The 24725-nt window shown below is 49.8% G+C and overlaps 1 protein-coding gene across 1 annotated transcript in view; it reads right to left on the bottom strand.

Moving 5' to 3' along the window:
• The window catches only part of Lats2 (large tumor suppressor kinase 2), a 49743-nt gene that overhangs the window by 8758 nt on the left and 16260 nt on the right, over window positions 1-24725 (bottom strand). The window contains exons 3-4 of the mRNA XM_041633966.1: window positions 3264-3396; window positions 247-1541 (exon numbers count right to left, since the gene is read on the bottom strand). Of these exons, the coding sequence (XP_041489900.1) occupies window positions 247-1541; window positions 3264-3396 (1428 nt within the window). The remainder of the gene's footprint in view (window positions 1-246; window positions 1542-3263; window positions 3397-24725) is intronic.

The raw sequence follows: 24725 nt of genomic DNA, 5'->3' as shown, positions 1-24725 counted from the left end.
TAAACATTCTTTTTAAATGTTAAGAGCAGGTAATCTTTGATGTGCTTTCTTCAAAAGTAAGGACACACATTAATCCATTTGCTGACTGACTTGCAGCCAGGGTCCTCAGAAGGGAGGCCACACATTGTGGCTTCTCCAAGTGTCTGGCTCACGCGGGGGTCTATGGGAGGGACGTGTGGTGACGGTGCACAGCCGCTACAGTGGACGGGGAGTTTGGAACAGAGTAAGGAGGAAGAGGAAAATTACTTTGGCCATTTCCTGCTCCAGCTGCAGCCTCCGGCTGACCTTCTGCTGGTAGGTTTTGATGACATTCTCTACATGCTGTTCCATGAAGAACTTGAAGGCATAGGGGGAATAGCTTTTGATGCGGGACTCTCTCTTCTCTTCATCCTTGCTATTCTTGCGGACGGGCACCGGGGAGGTCTGGATCTGCTTTTTGTCCCTGCCAGCTTTGTCTCCCTTGGTACCCTTGTGGCTCTTGTCGTTCCTGTCCTGCTCGGCGCCCCCACGCAGACTCTGCTCGACACCGGCACATAGGCTATCCACATCCAGGTTGTATTGCTCGGCCTTGCTGGGTAGCAGCAGGTGCTTGGGGTAAGGTGGCGGAGGGCACCTGCGCTCAGAGCCACCATAGTCCACGTCCAGTGGGTGCTGGCCTGTGCTGCCTTCCTTGGTCTCCAGGCTCTCGGTGGAAGGTGCTGAGGGTGCAGGCACCCAGGCAGGGTGAGAGGGACCCACGGCTGTCTGGGGCTCGGGTCGCAGTACACGCACACTCTTTACAGGGTGCAGGATGTGCGCAGCCGTCACTGCGGTGACCGTGTTGGGGGCGGGCAGTGAGGGCTCGGGCTGTGGGCTGCTGAAGGAGTTGGTCCTGCTGGGCCCTGTCCGAAAGGCCACGTGCTGCCGGGCGGCCTCTAGACCCTGCTTCTGCAGTGAGTCGCGGCGAGTGAGTGGGGCTGCAGACCAGGGTCCTGGGGAGCCCAGCTCATACAGGTCGGCATTGAGGCTGTTCCTGGATGGTGTCAGAACTGCCTGAGTGGGGCTATCGCCAGCGAAGGTGGGGCTTCGGGCACCCAACACATGCAGTGGGTGGGCCCCGGGAGCCACAGTGGCCGGCTTGTGGTGCGCAGTGGTATACAGCCCAGAGTGGGCAGGGAAGGCGAGGCTGGCAGGAGGGCCACCCTGGGCTTTGGCCAGGCCGGAATAGGCATCTGGTGGTGTCTTGCTCTGGAAGGAGGGGCTGCGCTGCACCCCATATCCAGGCTGCTCCGTTACCAGATGAGTACGACCATAGTGTGTGCCCGGAAAGTGTGCGCCAGCCTCCGCCGCTGTGCTGTAGCCTTTGGGAGGGTGCTGGTGACCAGGGGCGCTGTGCGGGCTGACCCCCGGGAAGAGGAAGTCTAAATATTGACGTGGCATCTCCTCCAGCACAGCAGGGCCCTCATAGTTTGCACCTCCCAGCTGGTGGTAAGATGGGAATGCTTCCCCTGCGCCCTCGAAACTGGGCCTCCGTGTCACCGGGGTGGGCACCATGCCCTTTCCTGCAGAGGAAAGAATGAAAAGTCAGTTTAAAAGCACATAGGGCCAGTGGGCTGCTCCTCACAGGTTGGTCCTCACACTAGCCCCAGCTTTGGGCAAACGTGTAAGGTCTACTGAGAGTCCCAGCAGAAACTGCGCTCTAAGGCGGCAGGCAAGGTAGGGGGAGATGGACGATGGTGTTGAAGGTCAAAGAGCATTTGCAAAGTCATAGGTCAGAGGGCGTCCCCTGTCTTAGAGGGCACAGCACCCAAGGCCAGGCTCCAGCCACGCTAGGGAGCTACCTGGGCAGTCAACTCCATTTTCTCCATGACGTGCAGTTCTTTGGGGGAGCCAAGTTTACTCACTGTCATGGTTTCGAAAGGGCAGAACTATACCCACTGTCCAAACAAACATTTTCCTTTCGCCTATTTCCCAAATTAGAGATTTGCTGGGTTTCTGTCTTCATTAAGGATAAACAAGATAATATATACCCAACATAACTAAGAGCAAAACCATGAAGAGGAGATTGAGAGATAGGAAGAGTGCAGGGGACCCAAGTTTGGTTCCCAGCACCCATATCAGGTAGCTTCCAAGTGCCTGTAATTCCAGCCTTTGAGAATTCTGTCCTAGCACAATATTGCAGTCAAGTGTGTGTGCACACACACACACCATTAAAAATAAAAATCTTTTAAAAACTCCTTAAAAACAACCCACAAAGTGTCCCCCTCTCTACAAATACCAGGCACACGGATGACTGCTGCTGCTTCCTTACTACTGGCTTCTCCATTTTGAAAATCTTTCCTCATTTAAAGTGATGCCTGGACAAGACAGAGGTTCCTTTCACTTTCCTACGTGGACTCCTCTGCTCTGCCCCACCTGGCAGAGGACCCTGACGCCCAAAGGTTGTGTCTTAACCACTCGCAGCACTGTTCTCCGGGACAGACCCCAGAATGCCAAGACCCAAGAAAGAGGGCCAGTCAGAGCTGGTGAGCGAAATTCCTTTTCTCTAGAAACCAGAACTGGGCCGGGCGGTGGTGGCGCATGCCTTTAATACCAATACTCGGGAGCCAGAGGCAGGTGGATCTCTGGGAGTTCGAGGCCAGCCTGGTCTACAAGAGCTAGTTCTGGGACGGGCACCAAAGCTACAGAGAAACCCTGTCTTGAAAAACCAAAAAAAAAAAAAAAGAAACCAGAACTGTATATCGCCTAACAACACAAACACTTCAAAAGCCCCTGAGATGTCCTCATGTAGGCTGTTCCTGAGGTCTTTACCGAGCAGGGATTACACACATCCTTTATCACACTCCAGGAACCACAGCCCATCCACTCCACCTCTGGAGAGGAGCATCCGGGCAGTAGGGGAAGCAGAGCCGGCAGCCTCTGTCCTTCCGGAGCTGACACACTGTTCACAGCTGCAGCCCTGAGAGCTGCCTGCTACCGGAGGTGAGAAAAGTGTGCTTGGAGTTGGAAAAGCCTTCCTTTTCGAAGACTCTCCCTAGGCCCAATAAAAGGTTTTAAAAACTTGAACTACCCCTCGCCCCCGCTTAAAGATTGGAAAAATTCAACAGACACATAAACCCTCTAGATAGTAACATAGGCGGCCATGAAGAGGGGTCAGAGGGTCAGGTGAGGTTAAATACCAGAACTGACCCTCAACCCCAGATCAACTTTCAGGGACAGGTCTGACTCCCTGTGTAGGCTCCACTCTCAGACCACAATAATTTCCAATTCACAGTCACCCTCACCTGGGGAGGTCTGCTTGATGACCCGGACAATCTGCTCATTCCTGGGGTCCAGGTAGCCCATCTTACTGATGTACTCCAAGGCTGCTTCAATACTCCTACTGCCTGTTTGCTTGAGAGCTCTGCCAGCCATCTCCTAGGAAGAAAGAAAGCAAGGGATATCACCAATGTCACTGTCATCACCACCACCACCAAGCCCTGGTGACTCCTCTCTGTGGCTGCTGGGGCCCTGCCACGTGCTGCAGAAGACCTGGAGCACACATGGTGGTTGCAACCATCTGTCCACCCCACACCATTTACCATGAAGAGCTTGGATCAAGCACGTGCAGGGCCCCTGACGGTGCCTAGAATGAAGTACGCTGGCAGTAGGAAACTGGCCTTGATCCCAGCTGCTCAGCTCTATGCTGACTCTGGAATCGGCAGAGATTCACCGGGTGGGAACAGGGAGAAACTGCTGAAGCTGTTTACGAGATGCTTACTGAAGGGCTCCTGCTGACAATGTCCTCTGCCATCTACAGCAGTAAGGAGTATAGCAGTCTTTGTGAAGCCCCTAGAGCTCTGTCTGCACAGGACATGTCCCTTAAAAGTGTTTGTAGGCCGGCTGCTGGTGACATACACCTTTAATCCCAGCACTCAGGAGACAGAGACAGAACTCTATGAGTTCGAGGCCAGCCTGGTTTATAGAGCAAGTTCCAGGACATACACAGTCTCAAGACAGAGCTGGGGCAACTGTGGGGTGCAGTCTTCAGGCACTCTGGGGTAGAGAAAAAGGAAGCAGAAGGGGGCAGAGCTAAGCCCCTGAGTCTTTGGGGGCTGTGAGAGGGTACCAAGCACTGTAAGAGGAAAATGTGGGAAGAAGGCACTGAAAAGGGGGCAGGATGGCAGCAGGGGACACACAGAGGTGTTCAGCAGGAGGCAGGCTTGCTGTGGAGAAGAGAAATATTGGGGGGGGGGGGGCACTGTCCTTGCCGTTCCTGGCACCTGAAAATTTATTCCAGTCTGCTTCCGGGGAGAAATCAGGTATGGTGGTGTACTAGGTAGGCACGTCTCTATAAGTCTGAAGCTAGCCTGCTCCACAATGCAAGTTCCAGGACAGCCAGAATTACACGAGAAAACCTGTCTTAGAGGGAGAAACCTGTGAGTAATCTGGCAGGGTCTAAATCGCCACAACACACAGCTTCATCCACCCACTTCAAACGGTGCCTAGAACAAACCAAGCACTTAATACTAACCATGTGGTCATCAACATTAAATCCTGTTCTCTGTTCTTGGCTGTATGACAGCGGAGTGGTAAAACAAAAGGGGGGGGGCTAGACTCACTGTAAAGTCACTGGCCAGATCTGGGATTCTACAAGACTGCAGGGATGAGCCTAGATGGAGGTCCGTGGTGCCACTACAGAGAGAAGGGGCGGAAGCGAGAGCTCAAGAAGCAGGCTGGCCAGTGTTCACCATCTGCAGTTGCAGGGGAGGCAGCAGAGCTCAGACGTGAAGCACTATCCGGCTCACCTGGAGCTGGTGATGACATCTCAGCTTCCCGACTTCATGGCTAAGCTATGAGGTCATGTCTACACAACTCTCAGGACTCGGAGGAAGGCTGCCCTAAGACTGCATCTCAGCACACCACTTGAAGTCTTTTGTTCCCACTAAAAATGTGCCAAGTGGAGCTGCCCCTAACCACAGGCCTTTGGCAATAAGGAATCAGCTGCTTTGTCTGTCTCTTGCAGGGTGGGCTATCTGCCTAAGTTCCCTACTTTCAGGACCTGCCAACAGCAGGGAAGCGGCAGCAGAAGACAGAGCTTGTCACCTGTATATGAGGTCAAGCTCTGTGAGCTTACTGTGCTTCGGATATAGGGACCTGGCCAGGAGTCTAGTGAAACCTCAGGGCAAGACTTGGAATGGCAGGCATGTTTGAAATCAGGAACCCAAGTGACATCCATGAGCCAAGTTTATAAATAAAACCTTCACTTCTGCCCTTTGCATTGTCTGTCCATCTCCACACGGTTAGCAAATCCATACTTTCTACACACCAACTCTCAAATGTGCTCCTGCACATATTCCAAACGACTGTGGCTCTTGCTTCATTTTGTGGTGTTGGGGACGGGACCCAGGGCCTCACATAGGCCAGCAATGCTCCACCGCTGAGCTCCACCCCCAGCCCCCCACACTTGTGTGTTAAGAGCTAAAGGAAGCTCAGAATCTAAGTCCACCACGAGCGTAGGTCTCAGCAAGCAAGGACAATACATATTACACTATGACGGGGTGCGGCAGGGGGTCTCCAGAGGACCCAGTGTGGCTGAACTCCAGCAGAGGAACCTGGCCTCTCCTCCTTTCTCAGAGGACTAAGCCAGTGTTCTGACCATTCCAAAAAGCCGTGCTGAGCTCAGAGACAGAGGCAAGCTACTCGGTGCATATATGCACACATGCACACACACACGCGCGCACACACATGCACACACGCACATACATGCGCACACATGCACACACGCACACACACGCGCACACATGCGCACACGCACGCACACATACACACACATGCGCACACACATGCATACACACATGCACACATGCGCACAGCCCACTCTTCACTGCTGTGCAGCTGCGCAGCCTTCACAAATCTACCTACTCTGACTCTGAGCACGTGTTTCCTCATCTGGGCAGCGGAGCTACCTAGGGCTGCACTAGGGATGGAAGGAGATCTCCACGTCAGCTGCAATACTTCCCTTAAGTGTCTCTGGTAGAAGATATAAAGATATTTGTCCATTTTAAGAGCACCTGGGATCAAAGACCTCTAATACTTCTTATTTTATTCTTTTAACCACAATTACCTAAAACAATGTGCTAAGCTCCTTTCACCAGCCCTGAATACCTACCTCTGGCTTTATCTAGATTACAAGCCCAGGTTAGGCTCATGGAAATGGCCAGGTCTTCCCTCTTGGTCCATATGGGGTCGCCAACAGCATGTACAGAGAATGTCCACCATAGCCCCGCCCACCCCACCACCATGATTAGTGCCTGGACACTGCTCCCTACAGAAACTGCACACTGAGAGCAGCTACACCCGCTTCCTTGGACCAGCCGTACACTGTAAACCCCGCCTCCTTGTTTATCCAGCTGTGTAACCACATCTGTTCAGCTGTATGCAGCAATTCTGCTTCTATTCAACCATATAATAGACACACCACGGTTATCTCCACCTGAGAGTCCAGACCCCCCACACCAGCTTTTCTGTTTTTCTGTGTCTGGTTGTTTTTCTTCATTCTCTTGCCCCGCAGCCCAGTCGGGTCAAGTCCCTGGCTGCTGTACTCCATTCCTAGGCACCAGGCTCAGCTGCCCTCTTGATGCCCTGCCAGAGTCGCTCAAGGCTGGCCTCTCATGTGAGGGGACCTGCCCAGCTTCTCTTCTGCGGCAGCTGCATCGTCACTCACTGTCCTCTTTGTCCAAGCTAGGAAGCCTTGCCCTGTCTGCCTGACTACCCACATGACAAGAACCAACCAGCTGGGAGGCCTCCCGACATAATGGAAATGCCAGTGACTTCACTCTCTGTGGCCTGGGGGTTGCTGGGGGAGCGAATCTGTTGTTACAGGTTCACCCAGTGCCCAGGCAGGCAGAGGCTGGACTTCCAGTTGCTGTACAGCGGAATGGTTTCACTAGCATCCCTAGTAACTGCGAGTTATTTCAATTCAGTGACAATTTATTATGTATGGAGGAAAGAATTTCCTACGCAGATCCTCTCCCACCCCTTCCTGGTGAGGAAGCCGTATCCCATGCTTTAACACTCCAACAATGAGGGTTGGCTGGGACTGGAAACGGAGTGCTCTGGCCTTGCTGGTCTTCCAGCGCCTGCATCGGTCTGCGGCTGCCCGTTTCTGAGCCTCTCACAGAACCTGTGATTTCTTTCCACGGCTGGGAGAGTGGCTGGGTCCGCAGACCATGGTGACGGTGACTTATTTCAGTCTAAAGGACTCCATGTCGTGGAGAACAAGAGCGCAGGGAAGAATGAGCCCCCCCCCCCCCCCCCCCCCCCCCCCCCCCCCCCCCCCCCCCCCCCCCCCCCGGTCCAGCCGGGCTGGAATGGAGGAAGCCAGAGAGGCTTAAGCAGTGGTCGAGGCCTCCGGCTCCACCCACTGTCCTTCTCAGGCTGACTGCCTTTCTCTAAGTGGCTTCCAGGAACCTTCTGGAAGCACAGTGGAACACAGTGTTTCAGAATATCCCACTGACATTTGTCAGCCCTAACCAGAAACATGGCCCAGGGGGGACCCATGTGAGACTATTTCCACTGCCTTTGTACTTTCTGGAGAGAGCCTGGAGGGCTTAGCATGGGCCCTGAGAACATGCTCAAGCAAAGCCAGAAACAGGGAAGAAAATGGAAGCAGTCTGCGCGGTTTCAATGGGTGGACACGAAAGGGAGCTACGGCTTCACACGTGTGTGGTGCGGCCCAGCACATGTAGCGCGTTGGTGCAGACAGCACCTTCCAAGTCTGCTGGGGAAGCTGCAGCTTGCTCATCGTACCATTCTCTTTAGCCCTGGGGCTGTATGCTAACCACGGCTGAGGAAAATATATTTTCAAAGGTATCTTATATGTGGGGAATGAGGAAGAAATTTGTTCTAAATCTAAACCAGCAAGAAAAATGGTCAGCTTTGCCAGTAGCATCTTCTATCTCATCAGCACCAAAATAAGATTAGTAATTATTCAAGAAAAAAAAAAAGGACTGGTATAGATTAACAGCCATGGTTCTGAAGCTGTAGAAATCGTAAAACCACCGGCAAGCAAAAATAAACAAATAAGAATAAAAAATTTGGAGCTAGAGAAATGGCTCAGTGCTTAAGAGCCCTTGTTGCTCTTGCAGAGGACCCAGCGCCCTCATGATGGCTCACAACCATTAGTAACTCCAGTTCCAGGGGACCCACGCCCTCTTTGATACCACACGTGGTATACAGACATACATGCAGGCAAAACATGCATGCACATAAAATAAATCTGTAAAAAAAATGAATAAAAGATTATCATGCTAGTGAGCTGTCTCAGGAGGAGAAGGCGTAGGCCATTGAGACTGACGCCCTGAGTTAGCAGGAGAAACCGAGCTTCTGCAGGCTGTTTCCACACATGTACATCCCTGCCAAACAATACATCAGATAAATATAATTAATTTAAAAATTGATACTTTTCTTCTCAAAATTTACTTTGAGGCTAATTTAAATGAGACAGTTAAAAAGCCTCTCTCCATTATGATGTCTGTCAGAGTCTATCTACAGAGTTGTAGGGGAGGAGCTGGGTAGAACAAGCCTGGATTTCTAGAAACGGAGAAGGCTGGTTAGTGTACTCCCGGAGTACACACAGTACAGGCTGGTTAGTGTACTCCCGAGTACACACAACACAGGCTGGTTAGTGTACTCCCGAGCACACACAGCACAGGCTGGTTAGTGTACTCCCGGAGTACACACAGTACAGGCTGGTTAGTGTACTCCCGAGTACACACAACACAGGCTGGTTAGTGTACTCCCGAGCACACACAGAACAGGCTGGTTAGTGTACTCCCGGAGTACACACAACACAGGGTGGGTAGTGTACTCCCGGAGTACACACAACACAGGCTGGTTAGTGTACTCCCGGAGTACACACAGTACAGGCTGGTTAGTGTACTCCCGGAGTACACACAACACAGGCTGGTTAGTGTACTCCCGAGCACACACAGCACAGGCTGGTTAGTGTACTCCCGGAGTACACACAGTACAGGCTGGTTAGTGTACTCCCGAGTACACACAACACAGGCTGGTTAGTGTACTCCCGGAGTACACACAGTACAGGCTGGTTAGTGTACTCCCGAGTACACACAACACAGGCTGGTTAGTGTACTCCCGAGCACACACAGAACAGGCTGGTTAGTGTACTCCCGGAGTACACACAACACAGGCTGGTTAGTGTACTCCCGGAGTACACACAACACAGGCTGGTTAGTGTACTCCCGGAGTACACACAGTACAGGCTGGTTAGTGTACTCCCGGAGTACACACAACACAGGCTGGTTAGTGTACTCCCGAGCACACACAGCACAGGCTGGTTAGTGTACTCCCGGAGTACACACAGCACAGGGTGGGTAGTGTACCCTCGGAGTACACACAACACAGGCTGGTTAGTGTACTCCCGGAGTACACACAGCACAGGCGTGGAGAAACCCCAACAATCACAATTCTATCAACAGACAGACACTTGCAGAATACCAAGGCGAGCAAGGCTGGGAACACTCACTGTCTCCTGGTAACAACCAAGCAGGCTCGTGAACAAAGCTCAATTAGAGCATGAGGCATAAATTTGCCTTAATTTGTTTTCATTTTGAATTAATGGCTTCTTTTTTGGTTAAAGACAAGAACATATTTACTTCAAGTCTCACTGTGATAAAACTGCCTGTGCTATTTTATTTCCTAATTATGGACGGGCAGATCACAAAAATTCTCCAGATTAAAACTGAATCCGAAGAGTGTGAGACAAGTAGCTACAAAGTTCCTTTCAACTCTATAAACTCCAAGATTGAGAGATGCCTGACAAAACAAAACACAACTCTGCCACCCCAAACACAAGAATGTGGGGTGTAAGGTTTTAGTCAATGTAATCTATCCACAACCCCCACAAGCTTTTACACAGCTGCATGCATACTTGACGGTTTATGAGCCCACATTTCTGTTCTTGTGTCCCTGGCTATGTGAGCGACCAAACATGAGTGCCAGCAAGCCCTCCCCGCCCCCCGCTCTGCCCGTCTGCACAAGCTGAGGCTCTTCCATTTGCCCCAAACAAAAGACTGGGATGAAGCAGTTCTATGCCAGTTCTGGGCTTCGCCCTTGTGAAGCCTGGCCATTTCCGCTTCCTCTCCTTGGGACCATATTGCTAGACACCCAGTTGACCCAGCCAGCCTGCTGCAGCTTTGACCCATGAGTAAAGCTATTGTGCACGTCCAGCCCCAGCTGGGCAGTTGGGACTGGGCTACATGGAAGCGAGCAGAAGTGCCCAGGGGGGCCAAGCCAACCTAGGGTCATAAGCAAGGACAAGTCACTGCTGCTTTTAAGCCACAGGATGGCTTTAAAAACTGACAATTACTGCCTCTTCTGTACATCACCGGGAGACACACCCACCTGTTAATCTTAAATTTCAAATGATCTGATCTCCTAAATTTTACCTGGATAAACTTAAACTTGCTCTTCAGGTTAAAATATTTTTATCTGCCAGGCAGTGGTGGCACACACTTTTAAACCCAGCATTGGGAGGCAGAGGCAGGTGGGTCTCTGTGAGTTTGAGGCCAGCCTGATCTACAGAGTGAGTTCTAGGACAACCAGGGCTACACTGGCTACACAGACAAACCCTGTATCAGAAAACAAACAAAACGAAACCAGCAACAACAGAAGACAGAAAAGGCCCTTACAAAATCACTCATGGACGGACGTGGACACACAAACAGCCAGCTACTCCAGGCGTAGAAAAGCAGCCCCTCCACCAGCTGCAGGCAGGAAGTCCTTGGCTCTAACAACTTCAGGTGACACCAACTCACCCTAGACGACATACACTAGAGCCTCCCCCAGCAGGACCAACCATCCTCCTGATAGACATACACTAGAGCCTCCCCCAGCAGGACCAACCATCCTCCTGATAGACATACACTAGAGCCTCCACCAGCAGGACCAACCAACCTCCCAATCCTTCTAAACAAGACACCTCTACTTCTAAGGAGGCCATGTGTATGGTCAGAGAGATGGATAAGTGGCCTTTTAAATAACAGGCCTGGTCCACTGAGATGGCTCAGCTAGGGCACAGATCTGAAGTGCAGAGTTCAGTCCCCAGATCCCACGTGCATCAGGGCAGACCAGCTCCCAAGAGTTGTCCTGACTGCCACATGTACACTATGACATGTGCCTGAACGCGGCATATAAACACAAAATAGAAAAATTAATTAAAGGGGCCTTAAATTGATGTGATGCATGTGTGGGAACCGAGATACAAAGTACCTTCCTATAAAACAATGAAGAGGACCAGTCATGTGTAGTTCTAGCTGCAGCTTTCTCCATGGCAACTGCCACCAATATTTGAATTAGTGCCTCTAGGTCTTCATCTGATGCACACTGAAGGCTCTCAGGGCTGGAGGAAGGACATACGTGCAGGGACAGGGATCCTATGCGGCGACATCAGAAAAGACTCTCCTTAGAGTCCTGCATTATTTGTACATTAGGGAAATAAAGGCAAAAGTGCTATTAGCATATCCTGCCCATGGCACACAGACAAGCAAGTAAGGCTTTGCCGCTGCGGGAGAGGGCCCTGGACCTGTGTCCTCTCTTCTGCCGTATCACACGCTATGTTAACTTCCTTTAGCTGCCATTCCTTGTCCACCTGTGAGTGACCAACAATCCTTGAGACATGAGGTAAATCCCTTTGGATGTGCAAACAGATCCCTAACTTCCACCACCCAAAGGCTCAGAATGTCATCAGATGGCACGAGGCCAATGGCTGAGATCTTCCTGCCCTGTCTACCTGATGTTTCCACCGACCAACTTAGAAGGTGCCTTGGCTTATGACTGTCTTTATTCTGTTACTATAAAACTTCATGACACCATTACCAAGTTAGAACATGTATTCAGGGTAACCATCATCACTCTGATTCTGGCTCCAGAATAAATGTGTCCTATTCCCTGTGAAGTGAGAGCTATGTTTCTGCACCCTCAACTAAAACAGACAACCCAACTGCTCTGTGGAGAGCTACTCGAGAGGGCATGGAAGGGCAGCAGTACTGGCCACTGTATCCAGCCGCCATGGCCAGTCTCCACCCTGAGCTGCGGGTCCAGAGCTGAGACTCCTGTGGGGGCTCCAGGAGGGTCTTGCCAGTCCCAACCAACCTCTTTGCCCAGCTCCAGCTGCTCCAGACATTGGGGTCTCACTGGTTGGCAGAACCCCTCAGAATGACTCAAGACAAAGACATGCTTAGAACCAGGAAATGAGCATGATCCTTACTCCTCCTTACTCTAAATTGTGGCTATCTATCTTTCAAAACCAAGAGACCAACCAAAGATTTTGTTTATTTATTACGTATACAGTATTCTGTCCACATGTTTGCCTGCAGGCCAGAAGAGGGCGCCAGATCTCATTACAGATGGTTGTGAGCCACCATGTGGTTGCTGGGAATTGAACTCAGGACCTCCGCAAGAGCAGCAGGGCTCTTAACCTCTGAGCCATCTCTTCAGCCCAAGACTGCTATTTTCAACGAAGCTACTACACTCCCATTACAGGGAAGGCTGAGGGGTGCATGCTGTGCTCCATGGGTCCTGCAGTTACAGCAATGCTCTCAGCGTGCAGCCAGGGCAGGTTGAGGTGTGCATGCCATGCTCCTGGGTTCTGCAGAATGGCTAAGACTGTCTGCCTGGCAAATAAACACTGTCAAATTCACTTTGCTGGAAAACTGTGATTCCACAGCCAGCATGGCTTCCTGTAGTCTGAAAGTCCACCCAAGCAATGAAACAGGCATCACAGTATAAACTGAGACTGCTCGTGCATTTCCCGACTGCTCAGACCTGAATAATCACACAGAAACTATATTAATTACAACACTGTTTGGCCAATGACGTTAGTGTATTCCTAGCTAGCTCTTACATCTTGAATTAACCCATTTCTGCTAATCTGTGTATTGCCACGAGGCTGTGGCCTACCAGTAAGGTACTGGCAGTATCATCTTTCTCTTTTAGCAGCTACATGGCATCTCTCTGACTCCGCCTACTCTCTCTCAATATTTCTGTTCGGATTTCCTGCCTGGCTTTGCTCTGCTAAGCCATTAGCCAAAACAGCTTATTTATTAACTAATGGTAATAAAACACATTCACAGCATACGGGGGGAATCCCACATCATCATAGTGCCAAAGAAAGGAAGGACAATATGCTGAAAAGAAAGAGAAAAGGGAAAAAAGGGAAAGACTGCTTGCTGAGTGGTTACATTCATACATGCAACCAAACTAGAGCTCCTTCCTCAGAAATGTACAAATAACAGTAACACTATTCTCCACCTCCAACAGCCTACACTATTTTAAGATCTTTAAGAAAATTAAGCTGGCTTTAGAAAAAGGTGCAGACAGCACACTCTGCCTGGTGGATGAAGCTGGACCATAAGCTCCAAGAGGGCTCCTCAGGTCCTGTCATGGGAACCAGAGTCACGAAGGCAACTAGTAATACGCACTATGGCATTATAGGTTAAAAGCAGACAGCTCTCTCAGTTGTCTGTGTGTACAACCGGACAGCTCTCTCAGTTGTCTGTGTACAACCGGACAGCTCTCTCAGTTGTCTGTGTACAACCGGACAGCTCTCTCAGTTGTCTGTGTACAACCAGACAGCTCTCTCAGTTGTCTGTGTACAACCGGACAGTTCTCTCAGTTGTCTGTATGTACAACCGGACAGCTCTCTCAGTTGTCTGTGTACAACCGGACAGTTCTCTCAGTTGTCTGTATGTAGAACCGGACAGCTCTCTCAGTAGTCTGTGTGTACAACCGGACAGCTCTCTCAGTTGTCTGTGTACAACCGGACAGCTCTCTCAGTTGTCTGTGTACAACCGGACAGCTCTCTCAGTTGTCTGTGTGTACAACCGGACAGCTCTCTCAGTTGTCTGTGTACACAACCGGACAGCTCTCTCAGTTGTCTGTGTCTGATATATTCTTCTATCAGAATTTGGGACCTATGGATTTAACCAGCCTTGATCAAGAAGGTCCAAAAACTTGGGGTACTGGCACACACCCTTAATCCCAGCATTCAAGAGGCAGAGGCAAGCAGATCTCTGTGAGTTAGAGGCTAGCCTGGTCTACATAGTGGATGCTAAAAATGTGGACACTACATAGTGAGGCCCTGTTTCAAATAACTAAATAATTGAGCCAGATGTGGTGGTCCACTGTGGAGGTAGAGGCAGGTAAATATCAGTGAGTTCAAGGTCAGCCTGGTCTATAAAGTTTCAGGACTGTTGCACAGAGAAAACCTGTCTTGAAAAACCGCGCGCGTGCACGCGCGCGCGCACACACACACACACACACACACACACGGTATCCCAAACAGATACTGGAGAAAAGACAGCTGGAAAACTGAATATCCATACACAGAAGAATGAAACTAGACCTACCCTCTGCTCTGTTTAAAAAAGGAAAAAATGAGATCAAAGACCTTAATGGAAGAGTTCAGAAGTGCTAGGACAAAACAGTTTAAGATATAGGCACAGGCAAGGATTTTTTGAAAAAAGACTCTGATAGACTAGGATAATTGAACGACTTGAAGAATGAGATTTTGTGGAATTAAAAGGTTCCTGCATAGCAAAGTAAGTATGAGAGTAAAGAGAAAGCTTACAGGGTGGTGAGGGGGTGGGGAAATAGTTAGCTATACATTTGACAGGAACTTAATTTCCAAAATCTATAAAGAAATAAAAACAAAACAGGCTGGAGAGATGGCTCAGTGGTTAAGAGCACTGTCTGCTCTTCCAGGGGTCCTGAGTTCAATTCCCAGCAACCACATGGTGGCTCACAACCATCTGTAATGAGATCTGGCACACTCTTCTGGCCCGCAGGAATACACGGAGGCAGAATGTTGTATACGTAATAAATAAATAAATAAATAAAATCTTAAAAAAAACAAAACAAAACAAAAAACCCCTAAACACCTGGAAAACCAAATCAATCAAGGAAGGAGGAAGTGGACTGGAAGGTCTCTGAAGTACAGACAGCAGAGACCTATAAAGAAGGTTCTCCATCGCAGTCACCGAAACACTGCACAGGCTACTCTAGCCCCTGCACTCCACACAGTGCAGGGTGTCGTGATGGAAACAAATGGCCAGCACTGGTGAGGATGTCGAGGAGAACAGGGCTGCTTGTGATGTAGCCTGATGCGGCTCCTATGGGCGTATGGGTGGAAATTCCTCAGGAAAGCTAGAAACAGAAGTGCTGTGACTCAGCCCTACATTCCTGGGTTCCCTCAGGAACCGAGGTCACAGACAATAAGCAGACCTGTGCTCACTGAGGCACTATTCACAACAAACTGCGGAACCAGTCTGACTGCCCATCAATAAATAGACAAAGATAAACACAGCAGAGTTTTACTAGGCCATACAGAAGAACAAAGTCGTATTTGTTAAAAAAAACAAAAGCGGATGCAATCAGAGATCATCCCATGAGGCAAAATTAGCCAAGTTCAGAAAGATGTTTTCTCCCATTGGCAGAACCTAGCCTTAATACTATGTGAACACAAAGGGTTGTGAAGAGGGCTCCATGACTGAGGTTCACGTGCGAAGACAGAGTTTGAGTTCCTGGAGCCTTGCAAAGCTGGAGCAGCGTGAGCATTCATGATCCCAGGGCTGCTACCTGGGAGATGGGAGGGAGACACAAAAGCCCCAGATACCTGCATGCATCTGGATTATGTGTCCCGAGGGAAAATGAGGACTATGACCTCTGTACACACACATGCCCACACTGCCTACAATCACAAATACTACACATGTGCACATACATACTGTGCAGATACATACATCCACACAAACACACATATATACAGATTATATAGTGAAAATTTAAAAATACGAATCTAAGACATGGAAGTTGGAGGAATTGGGGCATCAGGAGGAAGAAAGACAGGATAATGGAGGGAGTGTTCAAAGTACAGGATACACACACAAAAATGACACCATGGAACCTGCTCTTTGTACAATGAACATGCTAACTGAAGAGACGGCCTGGAGTTTCTTCTTGTTATTTACTAATAGAATGTGACAGCTGCTCAGTGCTGAGGACGCAGCTCAGTGACTGAACCCCAGCCTAATGCCCAAGACCCTGGGTGCAATCCCAGGACTATAAGCCAGGTATTCCTAAAGCATTTACACTCCCACTGGACTTTAAGCCACTTAGAGATGGCCCAAGTCTGAGGAGGACTACAGTTCATGGAGAAGAGACCTGAGCAATCTCAGATTTTAGTATCCATGGGTCCTGGAGCCGAGCCCTGGAGGAGACCTTGTAATGGCTGTACTCATGAAATGACCAGCTCAAGATTTACCCCACCGCTTGAAAAACAGGCGTGAGGGCCACGAGTCACTGACAACTTCCCTTAGGACGATTCATTTCTGGCACATGCATTTAATCCCAGCACTTGAGAGGCTGAGGCAGGCAGATCTCTGTCAGTTTAAGGCCAGCCTGGGCTACCTAATATACTTTCAAAACGAGATGGCTCAGTGGTTAAGGGCACTGGTGGCTCTGGAGGACCTGGATTCGATTCGGAGCACCCCACAAGGTGGCTCACAGGCATCTGAACTTGAGCTCCAGGGGATCTGATGCCCTCTTCTGGCCTCCATAGCGCTGCGCACACAGGCAGGCAAAACACCATACATATAAAATAAAAATAAAGTTTAAAAAGGAGGTGTTGGAAAGTGCCCCTTCAGTGAAGTGGCAAGCTTCTCTGTCTAGCGTTAAACCTAAGCCACCTCAGTGTCAGCTGTGTGGACTGTTCTCCTTGGCTCCAGTTACACAGAAGATGTACACTTTGTTTTGCCTTGGAAAGAGGCTTTGGCTGTGGGGGGGTTAACAAATATGTAAATTGGTAGAGAGACCTCTAAAACCCAGGCATTCTCTGAGAGGCAAGTGTAAAAATACTCAGAATTCAACTAGAATGTAAGCATTTACTAAAAACAAAACAAAACAAGCGCCTTTCTGCTCTGGAACCGAGCTGTAGCCATAGCAACTGTCATGTGAGGGTGCCGAGGTCAGTGTGCACTACCACAGAGTTTATTCTAGTCCAGCTGTCATATGTGGGTGCCGAGGTCAGTGTGCAATACCACAGAGTTTACTCTAGTCCAGCTGCGGGGCGAGAGGAGGCTCTGACACTGAGGGAAGCTGTGCCCACGGCAGAGTAAGTGCTGAGAGGAGGGGAGAAGGTGAAATAGTTCAGCTGAGGCCACCTGGGCTGTGACAGGGTGGCTCACGGAGACCATGTCCACTGCATTCTGATATTCTTTACCCAGAGGTCCAAAAAAAAGCCATTGCACACGGATGCTCTCAGAGTCCCTTCATTCTGCAATTGGCACAGGGTTGAAATGCAGGAATTGAAAGACTTGAGCCTGAATCCTAGGCCAGCCATCTTTTATGCTGCCAAGGGAAGGAGGTTCCTTAATCCCTATGTGAACCTTTTGTGAGTGTGAGTGTGTGTGTGTGTGTGTGTGTGTGTCTGTGCGCGTGCGTACAAGGGCACAAGTGGCGGTCAGAGCACAACTTGTAGAAGCCAGTTTTCTCCCACCATGTGGGTCCTGGGAATCAAACTGAGGTCACCAGGCTTGGCCACAAGTGCTGTTCCCTATTGAGCCATCTCATAGTCCCCTTGTCAAACATCCTAAGATCAAAGCCCATGCCTGCTATAGAGTGGACCACAAGTAACTGTTTACTATTGTGACAGATGTAAGATCTTAAAACATGAACCATGCAAAGGAAATTATTTTGTATTTTTTCTGTTGTGAGTCTAGCCTTTAAGGACAGCCATCTCTCCAGCCCAAAACTACTTATTTTTGTATTTTTAGTTGAAAAATTTTTTTTCTTGTAGCACTGGTTTTGAATTCACAGAGATTCACTTGCCTCTGGCTCTCAAGTTTTTGTTTTCTGAGATAGGACTGTCACTGTACAGTCCAGGGTGACGTCAGACGTCAAAGGGCTGGGATGACAGATGTGTCCACTGTGCCCATCTTGGATGAACATTTTCAATCTCTCAAACAAAGGTGAAGATTTCCCTGTGTGATAAAAGTGGTGGGTTTAGAGACCAGGCCTCACGGCGTGGCCCAGGCTGACCCTGTACACCAGCCCTTTACCCAGGAGCCATCTCTCCAGCCCATGGTCTGTGCCTGTCACTTAGAGAGCAGTGTACTTAAGTGTTCATGACGGACATCATGGCAGTATTTGCTTTTAAACTACCCAGCTACCACACCCCAGCTGAAGTTCTGCTTCTATCTAGAGACAGATGAAACAAGCAGCAGAGGGTATGCCAGCTTCATGTGCTGTTTGACTGTCTGAAAATCTGTAAAACAAGAAGTTACAAATTCACACAACCAGCCGGGCGGTGGTGGCGCACGCCTTTAATCCCAGCACTCGGGAGGCAGAAGCAGGTGGATCTCTGTGAGTTCGAGACCAGTCTGGTCTACAGAGCTAGTTCCAGGACAGGCTCCAAAGCCACAGAGAAACCCTGTCTCGAAAAACCAAAAAAAAAAAAAAAAAAAAAAAAAAAACAACCAAAAAAAACAAATTCACACAACCAAGTAACAACAGTGCCTCTGGGTGGGGAGCTGATGGCTCAGTTTCCTATGTGAGAATGTTACACTATAGTTAAGTGGAGGGGACAGCTCCCTCTACCCCTTGAACTCAGCTGCACAACACCATAGCTCAACTGTGGACAAACTGGATGGAGGTGGTAATCCCTTCTAATCCCTAGTAGAGGGAATCTACTGGGATTCCAAGCACAGCACCCACACAAACAGGAATCCAGAAAACCAAGAGGCCAGCTTGCACTGAATGAACCAAATGGTCGCAGGCATTACGGGCAGTGGGGGTGTGACTATGTGGCTCGGATGACAATGAGAAAAGCCAGAAAGGAGAAGGTCACAGAGTGTGGGGACAGGGAAGCAGGACACTTGAACCAGTAATAGGTTGGAAGGAGTAAGGGATGCGGGCACCAAAGAGGAGCTGGAGGCCACAGATGCGGGTACCAAAGAAGATGCAGGAGGCCACATCTGGAAGCTTGCCGGAAGAGTCCCTGTGTCAAGGCAACGGCACGAGAGAACCTCCACATTCAGCAGATGGGCAGTGAAAACGCACGCTGCAAAAGCACTTCGACACAAGCAGGAGCGCTGTGGAAAGCCCCACTAACACAATGTCTAGCGCTACAAACACCGCCAACCCAAGTAGGATATCCAGACACTAGGAAGAACGCCCAGGACTTCCCTGGGTCAGCGAGTGGATAAGGGGGCAGAAAGAACTTGCAGGAAAGGAGAAGCGCTAGAGAGGGAAGCCAGGGCAGCAGAGCCTCCTCTCTGGGGAAAGACCCTGAAACCATCAATGGCATCTCAAAGAGGGGCGGGCCTCTGCTTCAGATTCTCTGCTCTCTCTCCTGGGACACCCCGAGGCAGAGCTGTGAATATGTCCAACCAGAAGCCATCTTAGCAAAACTCCCTGGCTCATTCCAGTCAGGGGGGGGGGGAGCGGGCGGGGGGGGGGGGGGGGAAGCGGGCGGGGGGGGGGGGGGGAGCGGGCGGGGGGAGGCTGCCTCTGCTTGCCAGAACATTTCCAAAGTAAAACAGAAAACCAGGAAGCAACAGCAAGGCTAAACGAAGGCTGGAGTCAAAGTCAGAAGGTGGCGGAGCTACACAGCCTTCCTTGAAGCCATCTCTAAGACACCCCGAGAGTGAGAGCCGACCAGGTTCAATCTGTTCTATTCTGCCACATTCTTGGGACTCCTAGACGTCAAATGTCACCAGTCAAGGCTCTTTTGCTGGATAAAAGCTTTTATAAACCAAATGAAATTATGTCAAATTTACACTGAATGCTGACTTGCTGGCTGGGGCAAAATTTGTGGTTAATTATCTATTCTTGTACAAAACAACTTTTATGTCTAACACATGACTAATAATTTTTTAATATCATAGCCAGTCAAATGTATGTCCATCCAACCCAGAGGTCTCTGGGTTTGGGGAAATATTATCTATGTGATTCCATGGAAAAGGTGATCAGAACCCTGAAAGCTGGTCAAAGGACAAGACCCTGCGATTTAATAAAATATGGCAGATGGCATTGGGTGGTGCCACCACCTCCTAACATGTTCTAGCCACGTGTCAGCCACCAAGCAGGCAGGCATCCTTACTATTCCACAGATAGCTCATGATGCAGGAGTATTCGCCTCAATAGTCTACACACGCTTCTCTGGTGAAACTGCCGGATGCGGCTGCACCACAGATCCTAACAAAAGCCACCTTTCTTTCTTCCTGATGGACAGCACACAGTTTTGCTAGTGGTCTTGTGCTGGTTGACAGGCCTGTTGGTCCTGGCCTGGGAGGAGCGCTAGGAGAAACAGTAAGTGGAGTGGAAGCTCCTGTTGCTCCACCTACTCCTGGGCATGATCCTGGATGAAAAAATGCCATTGGTGAAGGATGGACAAGACACACGAGTCCCCTATGTCAGCCACATTCCTCCTGCTCACTGCAGCTGCCCTTATCTATCTCCAGGCAGTGAGCCCCAGGGCGGGGGGGTATTGCCAGCCTTGACATGGCCAGCACACTCAGGAGGTGCTTTACAGTTGTCTGCCTGACACCTGGGCATCACTGAGCACCTTGCCCCTGACAGTGAGGCTGGTGCTACATAGCCCAGCAAAGATGTAAGGAACTTAAACAACTGCATGTACATCTGAGCACTAAGTGCATGCAGTGCCTGAGAAGGCCAGGAGAGGGAGTCAGATCCCCTAGAACCAGAGTTACAGAGAGTTGTGAGCTGGGAGAGTTGTGAGAGTGTGGGTGCTGGGAATCAAATCCAGTGCTCTTAACTGCATCATCTCTCTAGTCCCTCCTCTACTCTATATCCACAAAATGCTTTGTTGGCAACCCAAATTGTCTTTAAAAGTCCCCAACAGTTGTGCAAACCCAAGGCTGAACTCAGAGCCTCACCCCCAAGACCCCTCCTGTCACGTTGCTATGATTCTTAACCTCAGATGCATCTGTGTTACAGCTGGGAGCCCAGCTGACAACTACACAGCTGTTGGTGAATAGTATTCTAAGGGTGTAACTTTTGTTTACGCTCCATTGTTTAACTCCGTGAAGCTGTGTTACTGTGCCTGTCTAAAACACCTGATGGTTTACTAAAGAGCTGACATGAGGCAGGAGCAAGGTTAGGCGGGGCTGGCAGGCAGAGAGTGTAAAGAGAAGGGGAAATCTGGGAGCAAGGTGAAGAGAGGACACCAGGGGCCAGCCACCCAGCCAGCCACGGAGAAGGAGTGAAAGTGAAGATACAAACAAGTAAGAAAAGGAAAAAGCCCAGAGGCAAAAGGTGGTTGGGAAAATTTAAGAAAAGCTGGCAAGAAACAAGCTAAGGCCCGGTATTCATAACTAAGAATAAGCCTCCATGTGTGATTTATTTGGGAGCTGGGTGATAGGCCCTCCAAAAGAATAAAATACCATTAACAATACATAAGTGTGCCAGAGAACTGCAGGGTGAGAAAACAGGCTTTACGTAAGATCTATTTGTAATTGCCAGCAATCTTCCCATTAGGGCACACACAGAAGATGCTTGCCCCGGACTGAGGGCTGGGATCAGGCCAAAGGCCGTGAAAGCAGACAGAGGTCAGGCGCTCAGCTCCCTAAAGGCTATGAGGAAGAACACCCTGCACACGAGCAGCTGCAGTGGGGAGGGGAAGTATGGCTCCAGGGTGCCTGCAGCTTGTCTCCCCCATCTGCCTGACCACTGCCAGCTCTCTTGCAAATTTAGATTGAGTGGGGTTCCAAAGTCAGCAAAGACTTGAGAGTTAGAGAGGAAATCACCCTTAAGTGTGGTCTGAATACAAGCAAGTCAGCCTGGACACTCAGCGGGAACTCTAACAATGTAACAACTGCCAGCAATTTAAAGCCAGGACCATTCCCACTACCAGGAGCAAACATGGCGAAACAACTACCCCAGTGCTTTCTTGGTCAAGGTGAGCAAGGATGGATACTTAAGCACAATTTACTAACTCATAGGTAAAACTATAAAAATGCTATTACACTCATAATTCTACTTCTAAAATTTACACCAAAGAAATCAGTACCTTTTGTTTGTTTTGAGATGGAGTTTCTCTGCATAGCGGTGGCTGTCCTGGAACTCGCTCTATAGACCAGGCTGGTCACAAACTCAGAGAGATCTGCTTACCTCTGCCTTCCGAATGCTAGGATTAAAGGTGTGCGCCACCACCATCTGACTCAGTCCAGCTCTTTATGATAAAATAAAGGACTACAATGCAGGCCTTAAAAGCAACATTTTATAATGGTACTAAATGACATGAACATTTTCACGCTGAAATGTAAGTTCCTTGGCTTGCTGTAGGCATCTCTGTGCTTGCTTGGCTCAGAGTTCCAGGAAGAGGCGGCTAGAACAAAGCTGTCTTCCTGGGCTACAAGTGAGGCCTCCAGTGCTCTCGGATAGATGCTAGGAAGGAACGGCAGGCTAATGAGGGAACAGAGAAATCTAATTTAAACTGGAGGATGGGAAAGGCTCACTCCAGTCACTGAAGACAGGCTGGGGAGGAGAGGACAGCACCAGGAAGTCTGAGAACAGAATCCCTAGGACTGGAGCAGGACAGAAGGGATAGGGGTAGCCTGAGGCTACAGGTGCTCAGAGCCTTCCCAGGATGGTGGGAATGTTTCCGGGAGTGAGAAGACCCTAGGGTGCTAAGGGAGCTTAGCAAACCACTACAGCACTGTGAACCTACTTTGCTGTACCAAAACGAAACAAAAACAACAAAAGGGAGGGAGGGCATATATAGTACACCCCCCATCCACTGTTAACCAATCACAGAATACACACATCTTTAAATTAGGAAAACACTGCCCAGTTAAAAAAAACAGATGTAAGCCGGGCAGTGGTGGCGCACGCCTTTAATCCCAGTACTCAGGAGGCAGAGACAGGAGGATCTCTGTGAGTTCGAGGCCAGCCTGGTCTACAAGAGCTAGTTCCAGGACAGGAACCAAAAGCTACGGAGAAACCCTGTCTCGAAAAATCAAAAACAAACAAACAAACAAAAAAAAAACCCAGATGTAAAGAGCGGTTGGACTTGTGTCCATCAAATTACAAGCGATCTGGCTTGCAGCTACAGCACGCTGGGATGGGAGAACCGCAGGTAGTCTGTTCTTGTCTTCACACTTCGCCCTGTTTGCTAGGCTTCCACAAAGGAGCAAGCCGCACTTAGTAGTCAGGGAGAAGACTGCACAGCAGGGCCGACAGAGAGGAAACTCCTGGACCTCCTCAGTCATTTTATTTACTCACTTACTGGGCTTTCTAGGCACAAACTCTGCCACTGAACTACTCTTAAATACTTTTAAAATATCCTTTCTCAAAAAGTATGTGGTTTACCTTCTGGCAGGGCCAAATTTGTCTTGAAAGCCATTGGAAGGAGGTGCGGAGGCAAACAGCTGTCCCACCAAAGACCATTGTAAACCGTTTCCTGTACCAGCTGCACTCTGTAACAAGGCTTCCTCCTTCCCTGCTTATTAGTATTTCGCGTTGAAAAGTGGATCCCTTTCCAGAAAAAAGGAAAAACGAGGAAAATCTGAGATCTAAATCCACTGTCCTTCCACTGGCCAATACCTGTACTTCAGAGTCACAGGAGGCAGAGCCCATCACAAAGCCAAGAGCAGCTTAGCCTTCTTCACACCCTCCTCGCTGCTTTGCGACAGCGACTCCCTATGTAGCCCAGGGAGGACTCAAACTCAGAGCTGGTTTACAGGTGTGCACACCACATCCAGCTCTCTATGATTCTTTTCATGTTAACCAGATAAACTTCATAAGGAAGATCTGCTTTGTGGACTATCGATTATCCCTTATCTGGTGTGGGGGCGGTGGCAGAGGCTTTTGCCTAGACTAGTACGTGAATCACATCTGCTTGGCAAATATTAAGCAGCAGCTGGGAGGCCTGTGGGAGAAGTCTTAGGAGCCCAGCCCAGGCCTGAGAGGAGGGAAGTCCGACAGCAGTACTCACAGCCTGCCCACACAGGCCTCACGAATCAAGTTACTGTGGAGGGCTAAACAGGAACAGCTCCAGTCCACGTGGGGGCTTCAGGAAAAGCCTGCTGCTAAAGCAAAACAAGCTTGGCAGATACTAGGACCCTCTAGGAAGCTATGGAACGGCGCCTTGAAAGCCCCCAAATGAACAGGCGGGAAGTCTGTTCCGGAGGAGAATGGGCAGTTGGGAGTGTGCTGAGGACCACAGCTGCAGCTGGAGCGCTGGGTGCCAGCACTCGCAAGGGCTGTGCACTCAACCAGCAAAATGCCAGAAGAGGAGGTGATAATAACCCACACCCTCAGTGGATACAAGGGAACAAGATGGAAAAGTCACAGCACATGGAAAACAGACTGTGAAAAGCCAGCAGCCATCCAACACTGAGCCTAGTGACAGACACTATCCAAACCAGAACAGGCAGCCACCACTCAGGGAGTCAGGCACTCCAGACCTGCACTGGCAGGCACTCTGCAGGCAGGGCTCTCTCTCTGACTCCCCTAGAGCCCACGTCACATGGCTGCTGTGCATGGCTGTAACAAAGGACAAGCTGGGAGCACCTGCTGCCAAGAGCACTCCCTCCTAAGTGAGCTCCGGGACACCGAGCCTCTGCCTCTGCCCCTTCAGGTGACTGCTGGGGAATTTCACGTTCTTCCCTTGATGGCTTAAAAATGTCACAAACTGACTTCCTTTGCTCATTTTCCACAGCATC

The sequence above is a fragment of the Microtus oregoni genome, unplaced genomic scaffold (genome assembly GCF_018167655.1).
Source record: "Microtus oregoni isolate MIOR12 unplaced genomic scaffold, Mior012 000045F_ref0000178, whole genome shotgun sequence".
Taxonomy (NCBI): Eukaryota; Metazoa; Chordata; class Mammalia; order Rodentia; family Cricetidae; genus Microtus; species Microtus oregoni.
This window is presented reverse-complemented; position numbering and strand designations above follow the sequence as displayed.